The sequence below is a fragment of the Balaenoptera physalus genome (assembly GCF_965194825.1).
Source record: "Balaenoptera physalus genome assembly, chromosome: 10".
Lineage (NCBI taxonomy): Eukaryota > Metazoa > Chordata > Mammalia > Artiodactyla > Balaenopteridae > Balaenoptera > Balaenoptera physalus.
In genome coordinates, this window is record NC_138889.1 from 5,088,055 (window position 1) to 5,110,500 (window position 22,446).

The 22,446-nt window shown below is 39.3% G+C and overlaps 1 protein-coding gene and 1 long non-coding RNA gene across 5 annotated transcripts in view; one reads left to right on the forward strand and one right to left on the reverse strand.

Moving 5' to 3' along the window:
• Positions 1 to 15,938, forward strand: part of ZBTB44 (zinc finger and BTB domain containing 44) — a 66,868-nt gene extending 50,930 nt beyond the window's left edge. Inside the window, exons 3-6 of one of the 4 annotated variants that reach the window (XM_082476235.1) lie at positions 2,434 to 2,518; positions 5,014 to 5,126; positions 6,476 to 6,776; positions 8,546 to 15,938. In XM_082476235.1, coding sequence (XP_082332361.1) covers positions 2,434 to 2,518; positions 5,014 to 5,126; positions 6,476 to 6,776; positions 8,546 to 8,816 — 770 coding nt within the window. In that variant the 3' untranslated portion in view covers positions 8,817 to 15,938. Of the gene's footprint in view, positions 1 to 2,433; positions 2,519 to 4,962; positions 5,127 to 6,475; positions 6,777 to 8,545 lie in introns of all 4 variants that reach the window. The other 3 variants (XM_082476236.1, XM_082476234.1, XM_082476237.1) reach the window with 3 other exon arrangements.
• LOC309667637 overlaps positions 1 to 22,446 on the reverse strand; it is a 35,273-nt gene that overhangs the window by 11,993 nt on the left and 834 nt on the right. The gene's annotated exons all lie outside the window — the stretch shown is intronic.

Sequence of the window (22,446 nt, forward strand, 5' to 3'; positions counted from 1 at the left end):
CAAACATTGCTTATATTAAAGAGTAGGGGCTTTATCAAAACAAGTAAAACATCAGGCAATAATTTGGAAATTGAAGAATGGGTGTGTATGGGAAATGAAGTTAAAATGTTCTAAGATCCTTCTGTTGTCCATGAGGAAGGAGAAGTTTTTAGACTTGGTTAAGTATGTGTCTAATTTCCAAAGCAACCAGTAAAGTGAATAGGAAAAGACTGTAATTTCCAAACTAATTGTAAGGGGGAAATGGAATGATTATTATCGTTTATATTCAACAAGTTGATTCTAAAATGTAAAAAAGGCAAAGGGCCAGGAATAGCCAAGATGTTCAGGGAGCAAATGAACAAGGTGAGAGGATTTGATCCACCTCAAATCAAGATTTATTACAGAGCTACAGAAACTAAAGTGTGGCCTTCATGCAAGTGCAGACCAGCAGAGGGAACTAGCAGAGAACCCAGAAACAGGCCCATGCTTTCAGAGCACTGCAGATCAGAGAAGAAAAGACAGACTTTCCAGTAACTGTGTTCCGTCACAAAATCAACTCCAGGTGTGTTAAAGAAAAGACCCAAGTGCCAAGGGCAAAACCTAGATCTTTCATAAGGTAATTTGAGATAGGGAAGGATTTTTAAAAACAAGCTCTGAAAGCCATAACCATAAAGGAGAAGACTGATCAATTCAATTAAAATATAAATTTTTCGGTCATCAAAAGAAAATGTAAAAAGACAAGCCATGTAAGAGGGGAAAATATTTGTAACATCTTTTATCTACAAACATGAAAAGAACTCTTATGATAAAAAGGACAACTCAATAGCAAGACTTGAACAGGCATGTCACAGAAGAGGGGTTCAGTAAATACATGAAGTTAAAAAAATACATATTCTGTGACCGAGCAAGTCCATTCCTGATATAGATACCCTAGAAAAAAAAGCATGTGTATGTGCATTGTTACTTGAATATATTCACAGCAGGGAATTCCCTAGCGGTCCAGTGGTTAGGGCTCTGCGCTTCCGCTGCAGGGGGCGTGCGTTCTCAATCCCTGGTCGGGAACGAAAAATATATATATATATATATTCCCAGCAGTGTTGCTCATAGTAGCCTGAAACTGTCCATCAAGAGTGAATTGGATAGATGATGAATAATACCTAACTTCATTTACATGTAACAACATGGATAAGTCCACAATATTGAAGGAAAGAAGCAAGACATAAGAATACATACAGTGTAACTCATTTTATGTAAGGTTTAAACCAGACACCATTAAATGGTATGTACTCGTGCGTACTCTTCGTGGTGAGGGCGTGATAGTAAATATTTTAGACTTGACCTCTGTCCCAAGCTCACTTGCTCCACTCTGCCACTGGAGTGAAAGCAACCCTCGATGGTGCTCAGCTGTGTTGTAGCATAAAACAACCCCTAGTTTATGGAAACATGCATTTGAGGTAAAATTACTTTTTAAAAGGAAGGGGGAGGGGATTTCCTGGCGGTCCAGTGGTTAGGACTCTGCGCTTTCACTGCCGAGGGCGCGGGTTCGATCCCTGGTTGGGGGAAGATCCTGCAAGCGGAGTAGCACAGCCAAAAACAAATGAAAATAAAAAATAAATAAAAGGAAGCAGGATAAGAAGAAAAGGAAAGAAATGATCATTGTGAAAGAGGATGCTGATGGTTGCCTCCTGGAAGGAGGGGTTTGTGATCAGAGAAGGGTAATGGGAACTTTCAGGATGCTGCCAGTGTTTTAGGGGGTTTGTGAGGAGGTTTCACAGATGTTCACCTTACAGCTGTCTTTCTAATTCTGTGTAGAAGTTGTGTGTACAACAAGTAAGTTGTATGTCACAATAAAATAAGTTTTAAAAAACAAAACTTGTCAATGCTTCCTTAAATGATTGTTACAACATTACTTAATTTTATGTGAATTTTTGTTTAGTTTACATTTCAATTGCTCTACTTCTTTCTAAAATTTATATCAAAGAAATACTCTTGAAAGAATTTCAGTAGTGATATAAGGCTGTTGTTTTGCATGTGATTTTTTTAAATCACATAAACATTTAATTAAAATAAAAGTAGGGACTTACCTGGTGGTCCAGTGGTTAAGAATCCACCTTCCAATGCAGGGGATGTGGATTCAATCCAGATCCCACTTGCCGTGGGGCAGCTAAGCCCGTATGCCACAACTACTGAGCCCATGCACCGCAACAAAAGATCCCGCACGTCGCAACGAAGACCCCGTGTGCTGCAACTAAGAACCGATGCAGCCAAATAATAAAATAAAATGTAAAAATTAAACAAAAGTAAAAAAGTTATAGAACACTACTACTTCTGACCAGTAATTCAGGGTATATACATTAGATAATCTGTTCAGAGGCTTGGAGACACAGCTTACAATTTATATCTTGGCTTTATTTATTACACCAGAGTATTGACAGCTGTCTTTTTTATTCACAGGTTCAGTAGATGAAGGCGTCACTGAAGGGCTGCCTACACTTCAGAGCACTTCTAGCACCAGTGCTCACGCAGACGATGACGATCGGTTAGTACTAACATAGTACATAGTTTTCTTGTAAGGGCTGTGCTTGTAACTCTAAATCCAAGCATTCTATCTGGGAATTACATAAAAGTTTATTGCGACCTCCCTTTAGTATATTTTTTAGTCATCAGGTAGCCACATAAATTAGACAACTTATAGTACAAGGGTTTTTTTTTTTGGCATTTCCAAGACTTCCCAGCCCAGCTGCTTTAAATAGTATCTGTATTAGGGGTTGGCAAGCTGTGGACCACAGGCCAATCCCAGCCACCACCTTTACTTGTAAATCAAGTTTTATTGGAACACAGACATGCTCATTTGTTTACGTATTGTCTGTGGATGGCAGAGTTGAGGGGTTGAAACAGATCATGTGGTGTGCAAAGCCAAAGCTAATTACATCTGACCTGCTACCAAAAAAGTTTACCAAACCCTTATCTATGTACTCATGGTTCCCAAGTCATTATCTTCACATTGACCCTTCCTGCTTGATAATTTTCACATAGATGTAGCAGGGCCAAGACTTCATATATGGCCAAGACAGAACTCTAGCCTTTCCCTCCCCTCAGACCCGCTCCTCCAGTCCTCCTATCTCGGTAAACAGCACCATCATCCCCCCAGTTTCCCAAGCATTGTCTCTGGGAATTATACTTGATCCTTCTTTCCCTCACCTCCCACTACCATATTTAATCTTTAAGCAAGTCCTGTCAGCTCTGCATCCAAAATATACTTCTTCTCCTTCTCAGTCCACTTCTCCTCCAGCTCTGCTACTGCCACCCCAGCCCAGGTCACCACCATCTTTTGCCTTTACTACAGTAACCTTCGACTGGCCCCTGATTTCATTCTCCCCTACTCCAGTCATTCTCCATGTAGCAGCCAGAATGATTTTGTTTTTTAAATTAAGTCAGATTATGTTGCTGTTCTAAGTAGCAGATTCTTAAAATGCTCCAGTAGATTGACACTTAAAATCTAAACTCCTCACTATGCCTTTAAAGGCCTACCTGATAGGACTTCCTTCAGACCATGCTCCTCCTTGCATACCATATCCAGCCACACTGACCTTCTTTCAGTTCCTAGAATATTTCTAGTCCATATTTGTTCCGGCTTTGGGGCCTGTCTGCCATTTTAGGGCCTTTATTCTGCCTGAAATGCCTTCTCCCCTAATTTCCACATTGCTCACTCTTTCCTGAATCTTCAGATCACTGTCTAAGTGTCAGTTCTCAAGGAAGATTTTCCTGACCACCAGTCTAAAGTAAAACAGCACCAATCACTATTGGATCACTCTGTTTTAATTCTCTGTTCTGATCATTTTCTCGAGTGTTTATTGTCTGTCTCTGACCACTGAATATAGACTTCACTGAATTAACTCCTCCTCTTAGAGTCCGGGACAGACTTAAGTATATTTGTTGAAAACTTGAAGGATTCAAAGAACTCAAACAAGGTTTATTGTTCTTGAATAGCTAAACCTGATAGAGCAGGTTATGAACCAGAGTCATCTGAAGAAGTTAATGAAGGTGTAAACAAATGGAAATATGCCTAGATTCCTTAATTTCAAACATTAGTGAGGTTGTCTCTTCTATACTAGATATACTGTGCTGAGTGGTGGGCATATTGAGATGAAACGTAATAACCCTTTACCCTCAAAGAGATCAAGCCAACTTTGGGGGAGGGGGAAGAGGTTAAAGACAGACAAGTAAGCAGATAATCATGAGTCATCTGCAGAGGGGTCTGTCGCTCTGCATAGGAGGGTACCTACCTAAACCACTGATGAGTCAAAGAAGGCTTTCGGGAGGAGGAGGTAACTTCTTGGGTACATTTCATAAAACGTCTGGGTGTGTTATCTAGGCAGAAACGGTAGGCACGTAAAGGAAGTTAAATATATGAAAGCACAGCACTGAGAGAGAACTGTTACGGAGGAACTGCTTGGTATGGGTATGTTTGGGGAGTATGACAAGAAATGAGGCTGGAAGAGTACACAGACCCAGATCATGCGGAGTCTTGTCTGCCTTCACTCTGAAGGTAACGGTGAACCATCGCAGGACTTTTATCCGGGGACTGATTTAATCAGAGAGATCACTGTGAAACAGTGAGGATGGATTAAAGGGGTGTGGGGCTAAAGAGAAGGAGTTATTAATTCAGCCGTATATTGATGAGGGCCTGAATTAAAGCAATAGTAGGAAGGGAAGTATTAGAGAGATGAAGGATACCTAAAGTAAAATCATTTATGATATGTGCTTGGTCATACGTCCTTGCTTAACTTAAGATACTTGACATTCTGGACAATAACATTGTTTCTCCTATTGTTATAAATGAACCTTGTAATCTTAACTTTTAAACTGCTTCAAAACGTCTTAAAGTGTTTTGTTGTTGTTGTTGTTCATTTAAAGTTGTGCAGAAATGTTTATTGAACTTAAAAATCAGAGTCTGGTTGCCTTCTTTGGTCTGTTTTTTAGATTGGAAAATGTTCAGTATCCCTACCAACTCTACATTGCTCCTTCCACCAGCAGCACAGAACGGCCAAGTCCAAATGGTCCCGATAGACCTTTTCAGTGTCCAACATGCGGGGTGCGATTCACCCGTATTCAGAACCTGAAACAGCACATGCTCATCCACTCAGGTAATGTCGTCATCCCTATTGTGGCATAAATGAGCACTCCAAAACATTTTATTTTGAAATTCCAGTTAAAAACAGTAAACAGATGCTTTTGAGTTAGAAAAAAGTTTATCTCTGGGAAGTCTAGTGAGAACAGATAAACATAGGTCCATTGCTGAATTGGTGCAGTGTCAGAAATGTATTTGCTTACAGGCATCAGTATTCTCATTAAGACTTGGGTCGGGTGTAATATGTAAATGAAAAAGGTATCAGATGCATGTGTGTGTATATGTGAGGGAGAAAAGCACAAATACGGTAAAGCAAATGGGGTTAACAGGGTGTATATTGGTGTTCTTTGTACTATTCTCCTTGTAACTTCTCTAAGTTTGTAATTATTTCCAAATAAAAAGTGTTTTTAAAAATTAATAACAATAATTTAATTTTAATTCTACAATCCTAAATTTCTCTGTGCCCTGATTAGTCAGCCTTGTAGTATTTTTTTAGTGTAAAAGAGGTTTTGGATAAATGATGTGTAAAACATATTTGAAATTTAAGTTAAGTGTTCACATAAAGGCAGTAAAATTCTTGCGGGTAAGAACACTGACCTCTGATAAAGTAAGAAATCTTTACTGCTATTCTCAGCTGTATAACTATCTCACTTAGATAGGTCTAACAATTCCTGTGCTAACACTAATTCCCTATGACTTTGTTGAATCAACAGATGATGTTTTGAAGGTTTTTGAAATTTTATTTGCTAAAACTGTGATAATGAATTGGAAGGGACCATTAATATACTTTATATTTCATATATTAATTTCTACATATTTTCTCCATCACTGTTACATTAAATACCCCAAAACTCAATCAAGTAGTAGTTCTGTTACAATCACTAATTATGTTCAGAGATGTTAGAATTTACCTTTTTTCTTCTCATTTTTCTCTTGAGATAGGAAATGAAGAGTAGGTACTGATCATTTTCACATCTTCTCAATATAAACCTCACTACTTTAATGAAATGAAGTAATGTTATGTGAAGATTTAGGCTCTGCTTAAATACTCTGGTTAAATTGTGTTTTGAAGTCTATAAAATACAAGATTGGGAAGCGTTCAAAAATCTGTTGGAGTATATATTGCCTCGATTACCCCCACCCCATGGTGCCTTTCTTTCTCGCTTTCTTTTTTCAAGCCCTAGTGACTTCTTAGATGTTCTGTACCTTTTCTGAGATACTGAGTTTGGAACTCATTTTTGCTGATGATTTTTGTCTTTTCAGATTATCTCTTGCTACAGAATTACAGTTCAGAAATCTGTGAGGTTTATGACATTTCCACTTATTTTGTTTTTAGATAATATTTTGTTTTGCTTTATTTTATAGGAATTAAACCATTTCAGTGTGACCGATGTGGGAAAAAGTTCACCAGGGCTTACTCGCTAAAGATGCATCGCCTAAAGCATGAAGGTAAACGCTGTTTCCGGTGCCAGATATGTAGTGCCACTTTCACTTCCTTCGGGGAATATAAACACCACATGAGGGTTTCCCGGCACATTATCCGCAAGCCTCGGATTTACGAGTGCAAAACATGTGGCGCCATGTTCACCAACTCTGGAAATTTAATCGTGCACCTGAGGAGTCTGAACCATGAAGCGTCAGAGCTAGCAAACTACTTCCAGAGCAGGTGAGGTGCACAACGAAAACCGAACCAGGAAAACTGCTTTCTAAACTCTCTTTTCCTGCTTTTAGGGCAGCCTGCTGTGTTTTTTTATCAGGTTGCCAGCTAATCAGTCACATTCCTTTTAAATTCCCACTATCCAATAATGCTCTGATCTCCTGATCTGATCAAATTTTGCTGATCCTTCTAAGTATAAACAATTTTAAATACATTTATAGTTGGCATTAGAAATCTTTTCCTACAGAAGTAGACTACTTACCAGCTTGTTTTGGTTTTTTTGTGGGTTTTTGTTGTTGTTTTTTTAAATACAAGATTAAAGTAATTCTGTAGTACATTTTAAAATAGACCTTATTGGAGAATTTACCGTGTCAGATGATATTTAGTGATAGTGGATTACTTCAGACTCTTTGGATGTTAATTAAATTCTTGACCACTTCTCTCTTTTTTCTTTAAATAGTAAGAGAGAAACTTCTACACCAGCTATAATGGATATGATAATTTACATCAAATGAAGTTTTCCTTTTTTTCTTTCAGTTTAGAGCGCCATGCTTTTAATATAAAAAACTTATAATAGAGCTACCTTTCTGATTTATTGGGTATCCAAGGATCAGGTTCTAGTTCTAGCTCTGCCACTAACTAGTGTTATGATTTAACACGTCACTTTACAGATGAAGAAGCTTGAAGCGTAGAGAAAGATAAAATGTAAGCTTTAAAGATGATTTCTAAGGTCTCCTCTAGATATAAAACTCTGTTGTCTATTTTTAATACTTTATCAGAATTGTACATCTGTAGGAATCCTTAGTTTCTTATAAAATCAAATCTTAAATTTTTAACTGCCTTCATTTTTTAAATCTTATTTTTCAGTAAATTATTCCTGCATAGATGTTGTTTTTCTCTTCAAGCCAGACATTTTGTTTAATGTAATCATTTCTAACTCTGGGTGTCTGGTTATCATATCACTAAACCTAGATTATACATGACATAACAAACTTTGTTCCGGACTAAAATAGTGTCTCAGTTAACCATGCCTGTTTTCTATGTCTTCCCTGTACTGAGCCCTCTATCCTCTACTCTTGTTTAACACCTGAAGACTTTTTAGAAAATATAACATAGGACATCTTAAATTGCTTTGCAGATGAGCAGACTTCAATTTTTTTTTATTAATAGTGGACAAATTGTAAAATAATCTTAAGTATATTAGTTATTGAGATAAAGTGTAATGAATTTTTTTTTGTTTAACAGTAAAGATTTAAATCAAGCATCTAAGTAGTTTTTTACATTTCTCTATGTAGTAGATTATATAAAAGGTCATTTATGCCTGAGGATTTAGTTTCTTAACTAATTTATATCCAGGAAGTAATAAAAAGCTAGGTTTATATACCTTATAATTAGTGTATAATCCAAGAAAGGTTACGCATAAGTTATTCAAATGATCTTTGTTTAAATGAACATGCTATTTCCATCTGTTTTGTATACAAAAACTCTTCTACATAGAACAAGTAAGGATGTTTAGGTGTCCAGAGTGACACTGAAGGTGATAATCTTATCTCTCTTGGTGGTAGGGAGAGTTGATATACTTTGGTTCTAATGGATGGTTTTGGTTCATATATTTAGGAAAGTTTAGAAGTTGAAAATTCCTGAGTTCTAATATTCGTTCAAAAATTAGAGAAATGAAAAATCCCAATCTTGTTTTACAAATCAGGTCTTTTTATTGTGTCTTATTTATTACTGGCTTGAAAATTAACTCCCTGTTTCATCCTTTGCCTCTTACCTAGTGATTTCCTAGTACCGGACTACTTAAACCAGGAGCAAGAAGAGACCCTTGTTCAATATGATCTTGGAGAACACAGTTTTGAAAACAACTCCTCTGTTCAGATGCCTGTAATTTCACAGGTCTCCTCGACCCAGAATTGTGAAAGCACTTTTCCCTTGGGGTCTCTTGGTGGGCTGACGGAAAAAGAGGAGGAAATGCCAGGGCAGCCAAAGACCAGTGCTTGTGCCGAGGCGACCAGAGAGGACCCCCCAGATCAGAGCTGTCTTCTGTAACTATTGAGTAGTTTCATGGTTTGGCTTCGTTTTTGATTTTTGGAAAGTGCCTGTGCTTGGTCTTGTACATTTGAATTTAATTTAACTTTTTAAGCAAAAAAGGGTTTGGGAAAGAATTTCCCTTTTTACTTTGTAAGTTCTGCAACTGATGTTTTATTTTTCATGACTGAGAGATTGCTTCTGTAAGTGCACAATAACATGGTGTTGAAATATAATAGAAACCTTGAGACTTAAGGAGAACCAGTTGACTTAAAACTTGTATCAGTTTCCTCTTCCATTATCAGGAGTAGGCTAACAACAGATATTAGGTCAAGAAGAAATCAGATGATTATTGACCTTCCTGAAATGAAAGCGTACACCAGAAACATATTACTGAACGAATCTGGCAAATGGCCTGAATAGATGTTTACTCCTATACACAGGATATTGTACAGTATTTTGTAAAGCCTGTTGCTTTTGGAAGTATTTATGGTGAGCTTTCTTAAAAATTATTAGGGTATATACTTCTGAAATCCCACGTGTTTTGTTTTGTTTTTTTTTTTAAGCTTTCTCACTATAATTTTTCATGGTGAAAATTTGGTATTGGGATAGGTATTCCCTGTACCTTTATAGTACCTCTCCTCCAAATAATCTTTCTTCTGTGAAAGAAGGCGAAGAACCACGGTTAAGGATAGTCAACTTGTGCATGAAATGACCAGGAATGGAGAATATAGTATGTGAATCTCGGCTTCATAGGAACTCTTTCATACTGCTTTTCTGGATAAAATTATTGTTTACCTGGTCTTTGAATGTTAATGCCTGGCTAATTGGGTCATTGCCTAAATCAGTTTTCTCTTGCCTATACTTGGCATGATCCCATGAAAAGGAGATATACTGGAGATGTTCTATATTTTATACATAGGTTTGTGTATTGTTGAGGATGTTTTTATTCTGCTGTTTTGGACAAAATAAAGAATTCTCTGTTAAGGCTATATTCTTAACCCAGCTGCGATTGTTTACAAAATACACATATGACAGTGATAAATTGTCCTTATTCCAAAATAGTTTAAGACATTGCCAAATGTCATATTAAAAGCAGTTAGGATAGTTTTTACGCAATGTAAGCAATAATGTAGAAGTAGAGGAGAGTCTATAAAATGATGATCTATGACTCAAATCTATTTGGGGAAAAAAAAAAGAATTGTTAAGACTAAAGAAAAACTAAAAACCTTAAATTAATGACTATTACCTCTTGCTGCTAAAAAAAGAAAAGAAAAGAAAGAAACTTCGTGGTTTATAGTTGAAATATATATGATACTCTAGACTGGAATATACGTTTTTACCTGGTGCCATTAAAGCATCACTGACCTTGATCCTAAATATTCATGAGTCCATGAACAATGATCTTTCGAGTAACTCTTTTTTTCTATGTATATACCCAAAGTTTAATAATTATGAAAACACCTGATTAGGTTAGAAAAAGAAAAGACAGTTTCTTATTCAAAACACAAGATCTCAGTTTTGTCTGGGTGCTAGTTGTTAATAATAAAATTTTTCTAAGTTATAGTGATTTGTTTCATTTTTTTTTTAATTGGCTAATTCTATAACTTCTTTTATCCCCTACAAATGTAAAGGAAGGGAAAGTGAACTCATTGAAGATTTTTTTTAGGCTAATGTTCTTTCTGTCTGTTTGAATATTCTGCTGTTTTTAACTTGTTTCCAACTCCTTTTCTCACTCATGAACCTGTTGTTTCCTCTTTGCTCCCACACATAGGTATAGTACCTTCAGGAAAATCAACATATACAGATTATGATGGCTTTCCATTATTTATGCTTCTTTACTAATAGGTTGAATTACTTTCTTCAACAGACTGTGATACTAATAGCGGTACTGCTGTGTCTCAACTGGAAAGGTCAGGAATTTGTATTTTTAATGTAATATAGATTCTTTGGAAACTGTTATGCCTACCAGTAGATAAATCTCAAAAGTTAATTTTAAAATCTTAATGGAGAAGACAAAGAATCGGTAAAATTATGACCAGGAGTCATTGTTGCCCTCAGTTCTAAGAGTTATTTTTTTAAAAAAGAAGAAGAAGAAGGAAGGAAGAAAAGGAGGAAAGAAGTAGGGTTATTAATGAGAAGAAATATATCAGAACCATTTGGAGATTTGTTGGTTGAAAGTGTTTTAGCACACCCCTTGTCCTGAGAATTTTGTATTAAGAGAGTCCTACACAGCTTTGGCAGCTCTGAGGTGTTCTGTGTTCTCAGAATGTAGGATTACCACCATCACTGGCTATGTTTTCCCAAATGGAAACTTTAGATTTTCATTGGTAATTACAAATTATACAGATTTCCAAGTTTTATGAAACATTTGAATCTACAGTGAAAATGCCGATTGTTGGTTGTCTGCTCCCCAAATTGTATCAATACAGGTAACTAACTAGTACTTAACATGTGATATAAACAGAGTCCTTTTTTTTCTATTTCAGTGAGGCTCTACATTTTTCTTGATACACAGTTTAAGCATACTTAGCTTATGGATCTGTTTTAGGAAACTAAGCTATGAGGGATAATTGTATATAGTGCTATTTAGATTTATTTAAAATTCCTTTAAGAGAAGGATGCCTGGGTGTATAATTTTTACCAGAATATATGGAAAACATTGCGAAGAGATGAAAGCCAGTTATATTATCTCATCCATTAGAAATTACCAGTATAACTAAACATAAAAAAAATTCCAGTTTAGAATACTTTAGCATAGCTATCTTTCTGAAGGCCCAAGGGGGTAACTTTGTTAAAGGGCTTAAATTTTAGGATGCAAGATAAATTGCCTTTTTAAACCAAGTATTTTATATAAGAAAAGCATTTATTTTTCATTTTAAAGCTACCAAATAGGTATGATATACATACTTTAGAAATGAGCAAAGATGTTTGCTGTGATACTGGATATTACAGCTCCTGCAGTCATTCTTTCCATTTTTAAGGGCGTATTCTAACAGTGGAAGCATCTAGCATGTCAGTGATTGTACTAATTCAGAAACAAAAGCATTAATACTTGTTTTCATTTTTTTGAATTTCAAGTTCGAGAAAGGGATGCAGATGGAGGTTATCACCCACAAATGTATTTAAATGGATATTTCTTACTTTGAATTTAAAGTAACCTTCTTAATTTTCATTTTAAATAATTAGTTATATGTTTAGTTACATTGCCAGTTTTTAAAGTTCTCACTTTCAGTGAGGCAAAAGTGTACTAAAATGTTCAAATAGCTTCATTCATTCTTACATTTTAACATTTCAGCAACCATTCTGGCTTACAGAACTTACATTCTGGTTCCATGTTATGACACATGCCCTTTGGTTTTAAAAACAAAAGAACTTCCATTTTGTTAAAATATGTTACCAAGTGGAATGAACCAGCCAGCACATCTAATATACTTATCATTGGTAACTCTGTTACCTTCTGACTACTGAGCCAGTCTCTCCGGATGTGTAAATGGTTCCCTGGGAGCCTTTGCAAGTTGTATTAAGTCTTTTCGGTCTTTTATTTTATCTCTTATTATTTTTTATTCTCATACTTAATCTAAATAGAGGCGAGTTATCTAGCTTAGTGGCTTTTATTTCGAAGATTCTCAGATCATGGTTTAGTTTCTTTTAGCTTTGTAGCCCCTGAGAAATACATTACTTTATAAGGTATTGGCAGTTTGTACTAGTATACCACATGGAGAGAATTATTCTTATTACTTGATGAATGAACAATCCTAAAATTATAATATTGTACCTGAAAGGGCTTTGAGATTTAAGGAATTGATGAAGAGAATTAGAAACTCTGAAGCTCTGGAGTATACATCTAAGTGAGGGAGAATAGTTTTCTAGTTATTAATATTAATGGGGAGGGGAAAAACTGGTAAAGCTCACATCTGGAAGCGACCCAAAGTTGCTAAAAGGCAGTAAATGTGGTTTTCAGTGTAAGTTATTGACATAAGATGATTTATTTATAATATATTTAGATTTGGAAAGTTACCGAGAGAAGCATGTGTACAAACAAGATTTTCTTTTCTCAGTCAGTGGTACAGAATGGAGGTGCTCAGTTACAGTGACCATGTCTGTGAGGGGTATTTAGAGCTAAGCATACTCCTCCAGGCTTCAGGCTCAGATCGTCAAAATTCAGGTTATTCCGTATTTTGCCTATACCCATTTTTATCTTTCAGTGTCACTTTTGTTTGACAGCATGTTGGTGACCACAGGGTATTTTTATTTGGAAGGTCCTCAGCAAGACTAATTTGCCAAAAGCAATAATGGTTCACATTAACAATGAAGTAGAGTTGAACCAATTTCCAGGTTCAGCTAAGGAGCAGACAGTCTATGGGTGTTTCATTTTTAGATTATAAATATGTTGAGATTTATTAATGGGAAGTTAAGCCTATGTCAGATCATGGGATGAAGACTCTTAGTGACATCATAGTTGTACTTTTTTTTTAACTTCATGCTTGACACAGTTAGATATTTCTACTACATCATAGTGATTATATTTTTATGATAAAATAAAAAGTAATAGTTCCATATCTTTACAAATAGTCTCTGCAGAGATGTCAGGCGATGATGTTACTGGCATCTCAATTTGGCAGTATCCAAAAATTGAGACTGCCTTCAAGTGTATATGCTACTTCGGTTATATAGCTCCCTCTGCATAGGGGCCAGGCCAGTTCCAACTAATACCAAGGTTTTTATGTACATAATAGTTTTCGAAGAATTTAAGGGTTCAGCCCATTGGTTGAAAACATAAAACTTTTTAAAAAAAATTTTTAAAGACTTAAAATTTTTAAATTTCAGTTTGAAGTGCCTGGTTTATAAAATCTGATTCTTTGATGATTGCCTTTCTCTTTTAAACTGACTGATTTTGCTGAGTAAACTTAAAGCCCTAGGCTCAGTTGTAATGATTTATTGATAAAATTGCTGCTTGATGGTTTGAGGGCCTACAGTGTCATGACTTTTATTAAATTGTCCCTTGTCCCTGTTTTCCCAAATACCGGTCTAACCATATGCAGATTTCATTATTCAGTTAAACAGGTTTAAAAATCATCCTGTAAATGAATGTTCAGGTTACCAAAGTACATCATCTGCTGAGGAAGGATCAGTCTTCCCTACATTAAGAGGACCGTCATCTCCTCTAAACACATGCTGTTTCCTTGGTATTAGTGGAGGCTGTGTTCATTTAAAGATGGGAAGCCTTTCATGCAGCTCCTAGTAACACCTGCTTTTTCTAGAAAGAACCTTTTCTATGATTAGGTTATAATTGTGTTTTCTCTGAGAGCTTTCTTTTATTTCAGTTATCAGTTTTCAAGTTGACAAATGCTATGTAAAGTCTCTCATACTGAGAGCGGTCCATTAAATTACTGAAAGTTACACTGCTGTTCCTCTTTCAGGTACCTGAAATGAATGCCATCAGGTGATCAGGAGTAAGATCATAAACTTTATTCATTTTCTTCCTTATACAAAGTGATGGCTTCTAATGCTTATATTTCAAGATATTTTTTAAAAAGACAACAGTCTCTCGTAGAGTAAAATTTGATTTCAGTCCAGGTCCCAATAATATATTTGATTTTTCTGTTGTTGCTGGTGCCTCCTGTTGCATCAGATAGAGATTGCCTGCCTCTTTGTAGGGCACCCTTGCGGCACCTTATGTCCAATTGGAAGGTAGCATATGGCTTCTTTGTGCCTCTGCTATCTTTTCAAAAGCCATTTTATAAAAATCCTAGGTAGCCTATTTTAATATTTAAATATATATATTTGTGAGAGATACTTTTAGAACAGACTTTTTTTTTTTACTTTAAATTTCCTGTATTCCCATTTTTAAGAGTAAATGTAAACTTTCCAGGATTTGAACTTGTCTTTTTCCACAGCAGCATAATGAACAAGTCGATTTGAGACAATAGACCATAATTCAGTGATAGAAGAAATTGATGTCTGATTAAAGGAAACAGATGTGAAGGGAAAAAAATTGTTTTGGTGTAACAGAAATGAATTTTTAAATAAAATTGTTTTAGTTTCTGTAATTTTGTATTTGCTGCTACAGTAGCTCAATATTTTACAGAGCTAACCTATAAATCCGGCTCCATTCAAAAACTGGAGTACTTTCTAGTACCACCAGCCTAGGAGGAAGGTGTGTACGTACCACAGTCTTCCAGATGGGTGACTGGCGGTCCTGTTTAGCTAATGAATGCATGCTTTGAAATTCGCCTATAGCCCAACATCAAGGAAGTTTGGGAGAAACTTTTATCTTGCTAGTTATAGCATTATGATTCTTTTTGGGCACTGGCATTTTGTGAAACCCTCGGGGGGAGGGAAGGTGATGCTGGGGAAGAAATGTGAATTAAATTATGTGGAAGGGTGTTGTCCCGTCTTCAACCCTCTCCTAGAACCAGTACAACTTTCTTACCTGGGACAGGCCCAAGTTCACCAGCTTTGTATCCAGTTGTCATCTCCTTCAAGTTTGGCTGTACTTGGTTACAGTGGCCATAGCTAAGTTATTTGGCATGTTTGACTTTCAACAGTAACAAAAATGGTTTTGGATTTTGTTTTATTTCCTAAAAATGTATACAGTGTCGGAACTTCACCTTTTATATACTAGTATCTGGCTATTAGTACTTTACAGGAACCATAGTTCTTGGTGACTACATACATATATATATTTTTGTGACTTTTTTGTATACTAAGTGCCGTTTCAATGTTACAATCATTTTTAGAGTTATTGTAATCACTGTGAATATCATGTTTTTTCAAATATGTTCTGAGCCTATAGTGTTTGCTTTGTGAATATATGTGTATCGTATATATTCTGTATAGTTACATTGTACTGAAATATTAGCTTGTTTGATATAAGGAAAGTATGTATTGAGTACTTTTTGCTAGCCTGGTTGTTTAATCTTTTTTTTAGAAGGTTTAAACTTTTTAAAAAACAAAAGCAAAAACTTTAAACCAGCCTTTATTACATGGTCAGAAATAACATTGCAGTTAGAAGGGATGGGCAGGGAAAAAAATAGTTTTGAGTGTCTTTGAATAGAAACATAAGACTAAGGTTTGTTTGGTTCCCCCCGCCCCCCGACCCTTCATTAAAATATCTTATTAATGCTTTCTGGAGTAAAACTTCCTGCTGTTGTTATTTACTGTTGGCTGGAAGGAAGAATTGGTGGTGCCGATCAAGGTCAAGTGGATAAGAAAAGTCATGAGACCAAGGCGCGCCTTAAGTAAGCATCCATTGAGTTTGTACAGACTAGAGAGTGTTCTGCGAGGCAGCACACACATCAGCTTCCTGGGCAGGTAAGAAAAGAGCTGAAAGGGCAAGGAGTCCATGAACACCATCCCTAAAACGGAAAAGAATATAAAGGAGGCTAGTTGGAGAAAGTCATCAAATCCTAGAGCTGTTGAGCCAGGTATCTTGTGCAGAGCTGCTTTCCTGAGTGGTGGGTTACATCTTGAGAAGTTGCCTTGAATCTTTCTGAAGCTATACTTTATTGATTAGAGACCTGTTGGGATATTTCAGTAATACCTTACAGCCAAGGAGTAGAGAATGGTACTTACTGGGGGAAGGCAGCTCATTGCCTAGGTGCTGAGCCTGCGAGAGCCTGAAGGAAGGGCATTCTAACTACAGATGCACCTTGCTGTGAATTTTGACAATAAGTGGTCTGTAGCGTGAGAGCAACAGGCAAAGGAGATTGTGCGCTGACCCCAAGCTACCAGCATCACTTAAGTTCAGGGAGGAAAAGGGTAAATTTTTAAGAAGCATTTTCTATCATTCAGTGAGTGTGTTGAGTGTTTTTAACAACGGTTTACCAAACCATTCAAGGCCGGCAAACTGTGTTGGGGTCCTCAGTAGCTACCTCAGCCACAGGTGATCCATGTAAATGCAGAACGTAGAATTTTAAGTGCTCGTGCCTTACAGTTTGATTTGCATGTGAATAACAGGCCAGAGAAATTCCTTTCAGAGAATGATACTAAAGGTAGTAAAGGAAGATGTGTGTCTGTCCCCTCGATGCATGGCACTGGGATACATAGTTGGGGCGTTGTTTTCTGAACAGAATGTTTGTTCTAAGTACTAAACTGAGAGATCTGCAAATGTACTGAGAGTTTAAATGGGGGGAACTTGCTCATAAACATCAAATCCCAAAATGTAATGTAATTCATTTTTCACATGGGTAAACTTTTATACAGATGGGAAAACTAAGATGGGGCATAGTCAATCCAGAAAGAACTTCCTCATCAGCAAAATGATGAGAACTAGGGTCTGAACAGCCGTGGGGACAAAGGGAAAGCTGTTTTACTGTTGTTAAACTCTTGATTTGTTTACTTGAATTCTTGTACCAAAAATACTTGAAATTTTTATACCCACCCATTTTATAGATAAGCAAACAAGTCACTGCAGAGGCTATGGGCAGAGTTGTCTTTAGAGTCATTTTGCGGGGGCGCCTCCACACCCTTCTTTCTATTGTTGCCTACTTTTTTCCACAGCTAACATTTCTGGGGGCCTTTGGCTGGAGTCTGAAAGACTGAATAAGTGAGTGAGTGCGTCTCATTGACCAGAGAACCTGAAAAGTTAGACAGGCTTAGCAACATACACATACACACACTCAGTAAAGGGCCAGCTGCAAATGAATTACCTCTGATGATTCTTGCCATCTAGAGACCCTCTGTTGGGAAAATTGCTTTAGAACATAAGAAGAAAAGATCACAAGCAAATAAAATTCCACTAGTTCACCTTAATTTAGGGGCTGAGGCAGATGTGCTCTCTTTGGCAGTTCAGGCAGCAGTGGTACATGTGGTAGGACCTGTGTACATGATAACTTTTGTCCAGAAACAGAATTCTCTGTTGAATGCAAATGAGTCTACCTACAAGATGAGTAAAAATTCCTTTTCAGTGTGTTTTACAGTTTATAAAATGCTAGCACTGTGAGTGATTTGGTTTTCAAAAACCCAGTGACATAATAATAAATGTATGACCCACACAGATAGTTGGGGCCCTTCCTACCCATTATAAAAAGGCATTAGATCCACCCTGAAATCCCTAGGCACCAACAGGGCTGCAACCCGAGAAGTCTTGAGTTGATACAGCTCTCAGCTGTCCCAGACCCAGTGATAAGAAGAAAAACCTGGAGCTTTGACCCTGCCAGTACTGGCATTGCGATTCTTTGGGGCACTAGCATTTTGGGAGACCCTTGAGGGAGGGTAATGCTGGCAGAAAATGTGAGTTCGTTTATGCAGATGGGTGTCTTTGTCTTTTGTGCCAGGGCCTAGTTCTAAAGGAGAGTCAAGTTAACTTATTCTTCTGATGTAAAACAATTACAGGTGACCTTGTTGTAAATATGTGAACTGGTCATGTGCTTTTCTTTGTGTGCTTTTACCTAAATATCACCTCTGGATTATCTTTCCCACCCCTGTTGGTAATATTTTCTGTCATTTTCTCCGTCCCTGCTGCTGCTACTTAATTCAAGCCTTTGTTGTTTCTGGCCTAGAAACAAAAACAGCCCTCTCTCCAGTCCGGCCCCCTCTGGTCCATCCTTCCCGTTTCTGCTGGGTCATGTTTTAACCGGGCCACTGCCCTGCTTAAAGTCCGCCTCCCTCTCCCTGGGAAGTCCGTCCCGGCCTGCTGTGCTTGGCTCGTTGTAGTTGGACTTTCAGTACAAAGGTCAGGCTTCACCTCCTCTCGGAACCCGCCACTCAGTCCCCACTCCCGTCTGCCTCCAGGTTTGGGGTGAAGGCCCCTCATGTCTATTTCCCTAGCAGATTTTGTTTAGCTACACCAAACCACGTCTCAATCACACTGTCTTGTAAAGCTACCTCCTGGGGCAGTTATGAGAGTGGAATTATATGTAAAAGGCTTAGAACAGCAAGCACCTAGTATAGAGTAGCCACTTAATAAGTCTTGTCTATTGTAACTAGTGTGTCTCCCTCACCTGATTTATTTCTTGACATCGGACTGTGTCTTCTATTTGTATATCCGCTGTAGTGCCAGGCACATAGTAGAGCTCAAAAAAATGTTGAATGACTAATTGAATGTTGCCAGGAAATGATCATAAGCTCACTTTACCAGAATGCTCAGAGGTACTCACCAGGGAACTTTAGGACAGAACACTGAGAAACATGGCACCTGATAGTTTGCCTCAACTCCCACTTCAGGTCTAATCCTCAGAACAACTGCCATCAGCCTGGCCAAAATTTCTCCAAATTGTTCTCTGAAACACTGGTGCTGCCATTGTCCTCCCTTTAGTCCGGTTTACTCATCCATCAAGTCCATACCTAAGTTTCACTTCTTAAAGAAGCATTCCCAGAGCCTCCCACGCCGGGCTGGGACTTCCTGTTAGGTTCACGTAGCATCCTGTGCTTTTATTACAATGGTAATTGATTATTTAAAAGCAGTTGGACTAAACTCCATTCGATTAAGTTCCATTAGGACAGGGCCATACCTGTCTCTTGTATCAAGGTGTCCCCAGGCCTGGGGTTGATTGAATGAAGTCTCTGACCTTAGGAGCTTATGGTTTCTGAAGTAAAGACTTACAGAAATAAAACGAATATAGAAATAACTGAGTGCCATGAGGGAAACAGCAAAGCATGCATGTCCTCTGCAGATTTGGAGGGAGAGACCTGGCTGGAGGGATCAGGGAGGCTACGTGGAGGAGGAACATTTGAGCTGGAATTTCCTTGTAAAGAGGTCTAGAAATTTGTACTGGCAGAAATGGGGGTGGGACGGCACTTAGGAAACAACACTGAGCACAAGAGGTGGCATGTCCAGGGAGTGAAAGTGGTTTGATTTGCTGAGAGTTACAGCATCCCTGAAAAGAGAAAATGGGAGAAAATGTTAGAAAGCAGACTGGAACCAGATCAGAGGAGGCCTTTAAGAACTTGAACTGAATTTGGTAGGAAACAGAAAAGCATCACACATTTTGAGGCAGAGGGACAACTTAATCAGAGCTTGCTCTAGAAAGATAAGAACAAGCATGAAGTAGATTAGAGGGAAGGCGTACAGACTGAACCACGATCACTGAGGAATTACTTAAGTAGTTCAGGGAAGAGCCCAGAGGAAGGTGCCATGAGTGGCACTGGAGCAGGGGTCTGGGGAAGGGTTTGGTGAGAGGTGGGGCTGGGATCTTAAGCATGTCTAGTCTCTGAACAGTGGACAATATCAGCTCTATTTCAAGCCCTCGAAGTGCCATTTACTTGACATTGTCAAACTCTTAGGGGAACTCCCTTTGTTTTTGCGGGAGAACTCTGTGTCCTAGACAAAAATAGAGAAAGAGTTAGTTAGGCAGAGTTCTGAGTCAGGTTCCAGAGCTGAGCTCAGAGTTAGGGTGAGGAGAGGTTTAGGAATAGTCGTGCAAGGAAGTTACTTAGCTGGGTGGCCCTTTCCTAGCAGAGCCTGGCTTCTACTAAACCAGGTTGGTGGGGTTGAAAGTTCCAAAGACATTTCTCCTGTCCTGCTTTGCTCTGCTTCTTACATTCCTTCTACTTTCCTTCAACAGACACCGAGTGTCTGCCACACGAGACACTTGCAGGCGCTGCAAGCACGGCATGGAAGGGAACAACAGAAACCTTTGCCCTCGTGGGGCTCATCATCTGGGTGGAGGGGAAGGGCTGTGGCCAACAATGCAGATGAAGTGTGGGGGTGGGCAGGGGAGCGGTTTGGCCATTCTCTCACGATGGCCAAGGTGAGAGAATGGCCAGTAAGCCAGCTCCAAGCAGGTGAGGGTCCACAAGGTCAAGGGCGCTACCAGGCGTGTTCAGGAGGGAGGCCGGGCTCCCCACCCACTTCTCTCTGGGAAGGAGCCAGAGCAGAACAGGACGTGCCCGGAGATTAAAAAGGGACTGAGCATGGAGGATGGAGGAAGTTTGTTTCCACGTGTAACGTCTTTTCCTGGACAAACTCAGAGGAAGTCTGTTTCCCCAACACAGGCCAAGGAGCAGCTTGCTCTGAGTGAGAAACTGAGCTTAAAGGCCGGACACCGGCAGCAGCTGTAGATTTAACTTTTTAACGTAGCTCGTTGTATGTATCCAGATTTTTGGCTTCTAAGTTCAAGGTGCCGTTTAAGAGACTTCTGCATGTATCAAATACCCAGATGCATCCTTTCCTACCGGGGACTGACTCTCCCAGGCTCCTGCGTACACGGAGCCCAGAGATGAGGTGTAGGCTGCCAGCGTGTCATCTCCATTGACGTAGGAAACATGAGTGGCTTTTGGAAGACGGTTGCTCTTCCCCCAGGAACCTCCTGACATGTGAGGAGATACGCATAACTGCCCTGGAAGGTTTTATCAAGTGCCTTTTGAAGCGGTACAGCAAGGAAGCCCTAGGGAAAGCATGAGATTTAAACAGGGAAACGTGCACATGCATGGAAAAACCAAGCACCGATGCATCCAGTCCTGCCCAACACGTGCCAGGTACACCCATGCATGATTTCTACCCAGAACGGGGGTTCCACAGCTCCCACGGCCTCCCAGGTACGACCGTGTGACACCTGTGAGAATTCAGATCCGCTGTCCAACGTGGCAGGGCCTTCCACGTGGTCCCAGGAGAGAGGGACTGGTACAGATTACCTTTGGGGAAGGTCTAGCTTTGCCTTGCATGTTATAAGTGCCACAAAACACGAATGTATACACGCATACATACAAACACACACACGAAAAGTAGGAGCAAGGGAAGAAGGGAGGCCTCCGTTTCAGTCCAGGTCCATCTGCAGTTCTGGTCTCCCCGTGTCGGGAGTCCTGCCCGCCCAGCACTTCCTCCCCGGGGCTGCTACCAGGCCCACCCTCTAGGGGCCCTGAGCCTGCACCCCTGAAACAATGGGACCAGAAGCTCTTTCGTGCCCCACCCCTCGCTGTCCGCAACAGCCGCCATTCCAGAGCCAAACAATTGGAGCCCCTAATTTGCCTCTGTTGACAGGCACCAGGTGTAAAAGGTTTTTCCCCAGTTTGCTGAATCCCTTCCCACCTGGACTGTCTCTCAGTCACTGGGGGTTTTTTGTTTGGTTTTAATTTTTTGGCCCCACCGAGTGGCATGCAGGATCTTAGTTCCCCGGCCAGGGTTCGAACCCGCCCCACCATAATGGAAGCGCAGAGTCTTAAGCCCTGGACCGCCAGGGAAGTCCTTCAGTCACTGGTTTACCCCAGCTCTCATGTGCGTCAGTGGATTTTCTGGCTCATCTCCCGTCGTAAAGTGTAGGTTGGAGGGGTGAGCAGAGCCAAGAACAAAGGAAAAACCCAGCAGTTCATTCTGCCCAGCAACCCCCAGGCTCCAGTGGGAACCAGATGCCTCCTCGAGGCCCGGCCCACAGCACGGCCCTCAGCGCCCGGGGTCCTGCACCTCGGACGGGGGGAGGGGGGGAGGGGGGCGCCTCTCCCTGCTTCCCCACACGTCACTCCAAGTACGTTACATAAGAAGCATAATCTGTTTTCAGTGTAGACGTGGAAGTTTGGTCCTTGCTTCCCAGAAGTTACGCATAACGAAGTCCCATGAGTAATAAGTAGAAAACAGAAGGGGTTCCCTAACCCCAAGGAGGATGAGAAGCATGCGGGGAGGTCAGGGCTGAACGTAATTCAGACTCAGTCCAAAGTAATGTTAATCTAGGGTGACAGGAACACGTGGTAACAAATATGCTGAGGACCTTTC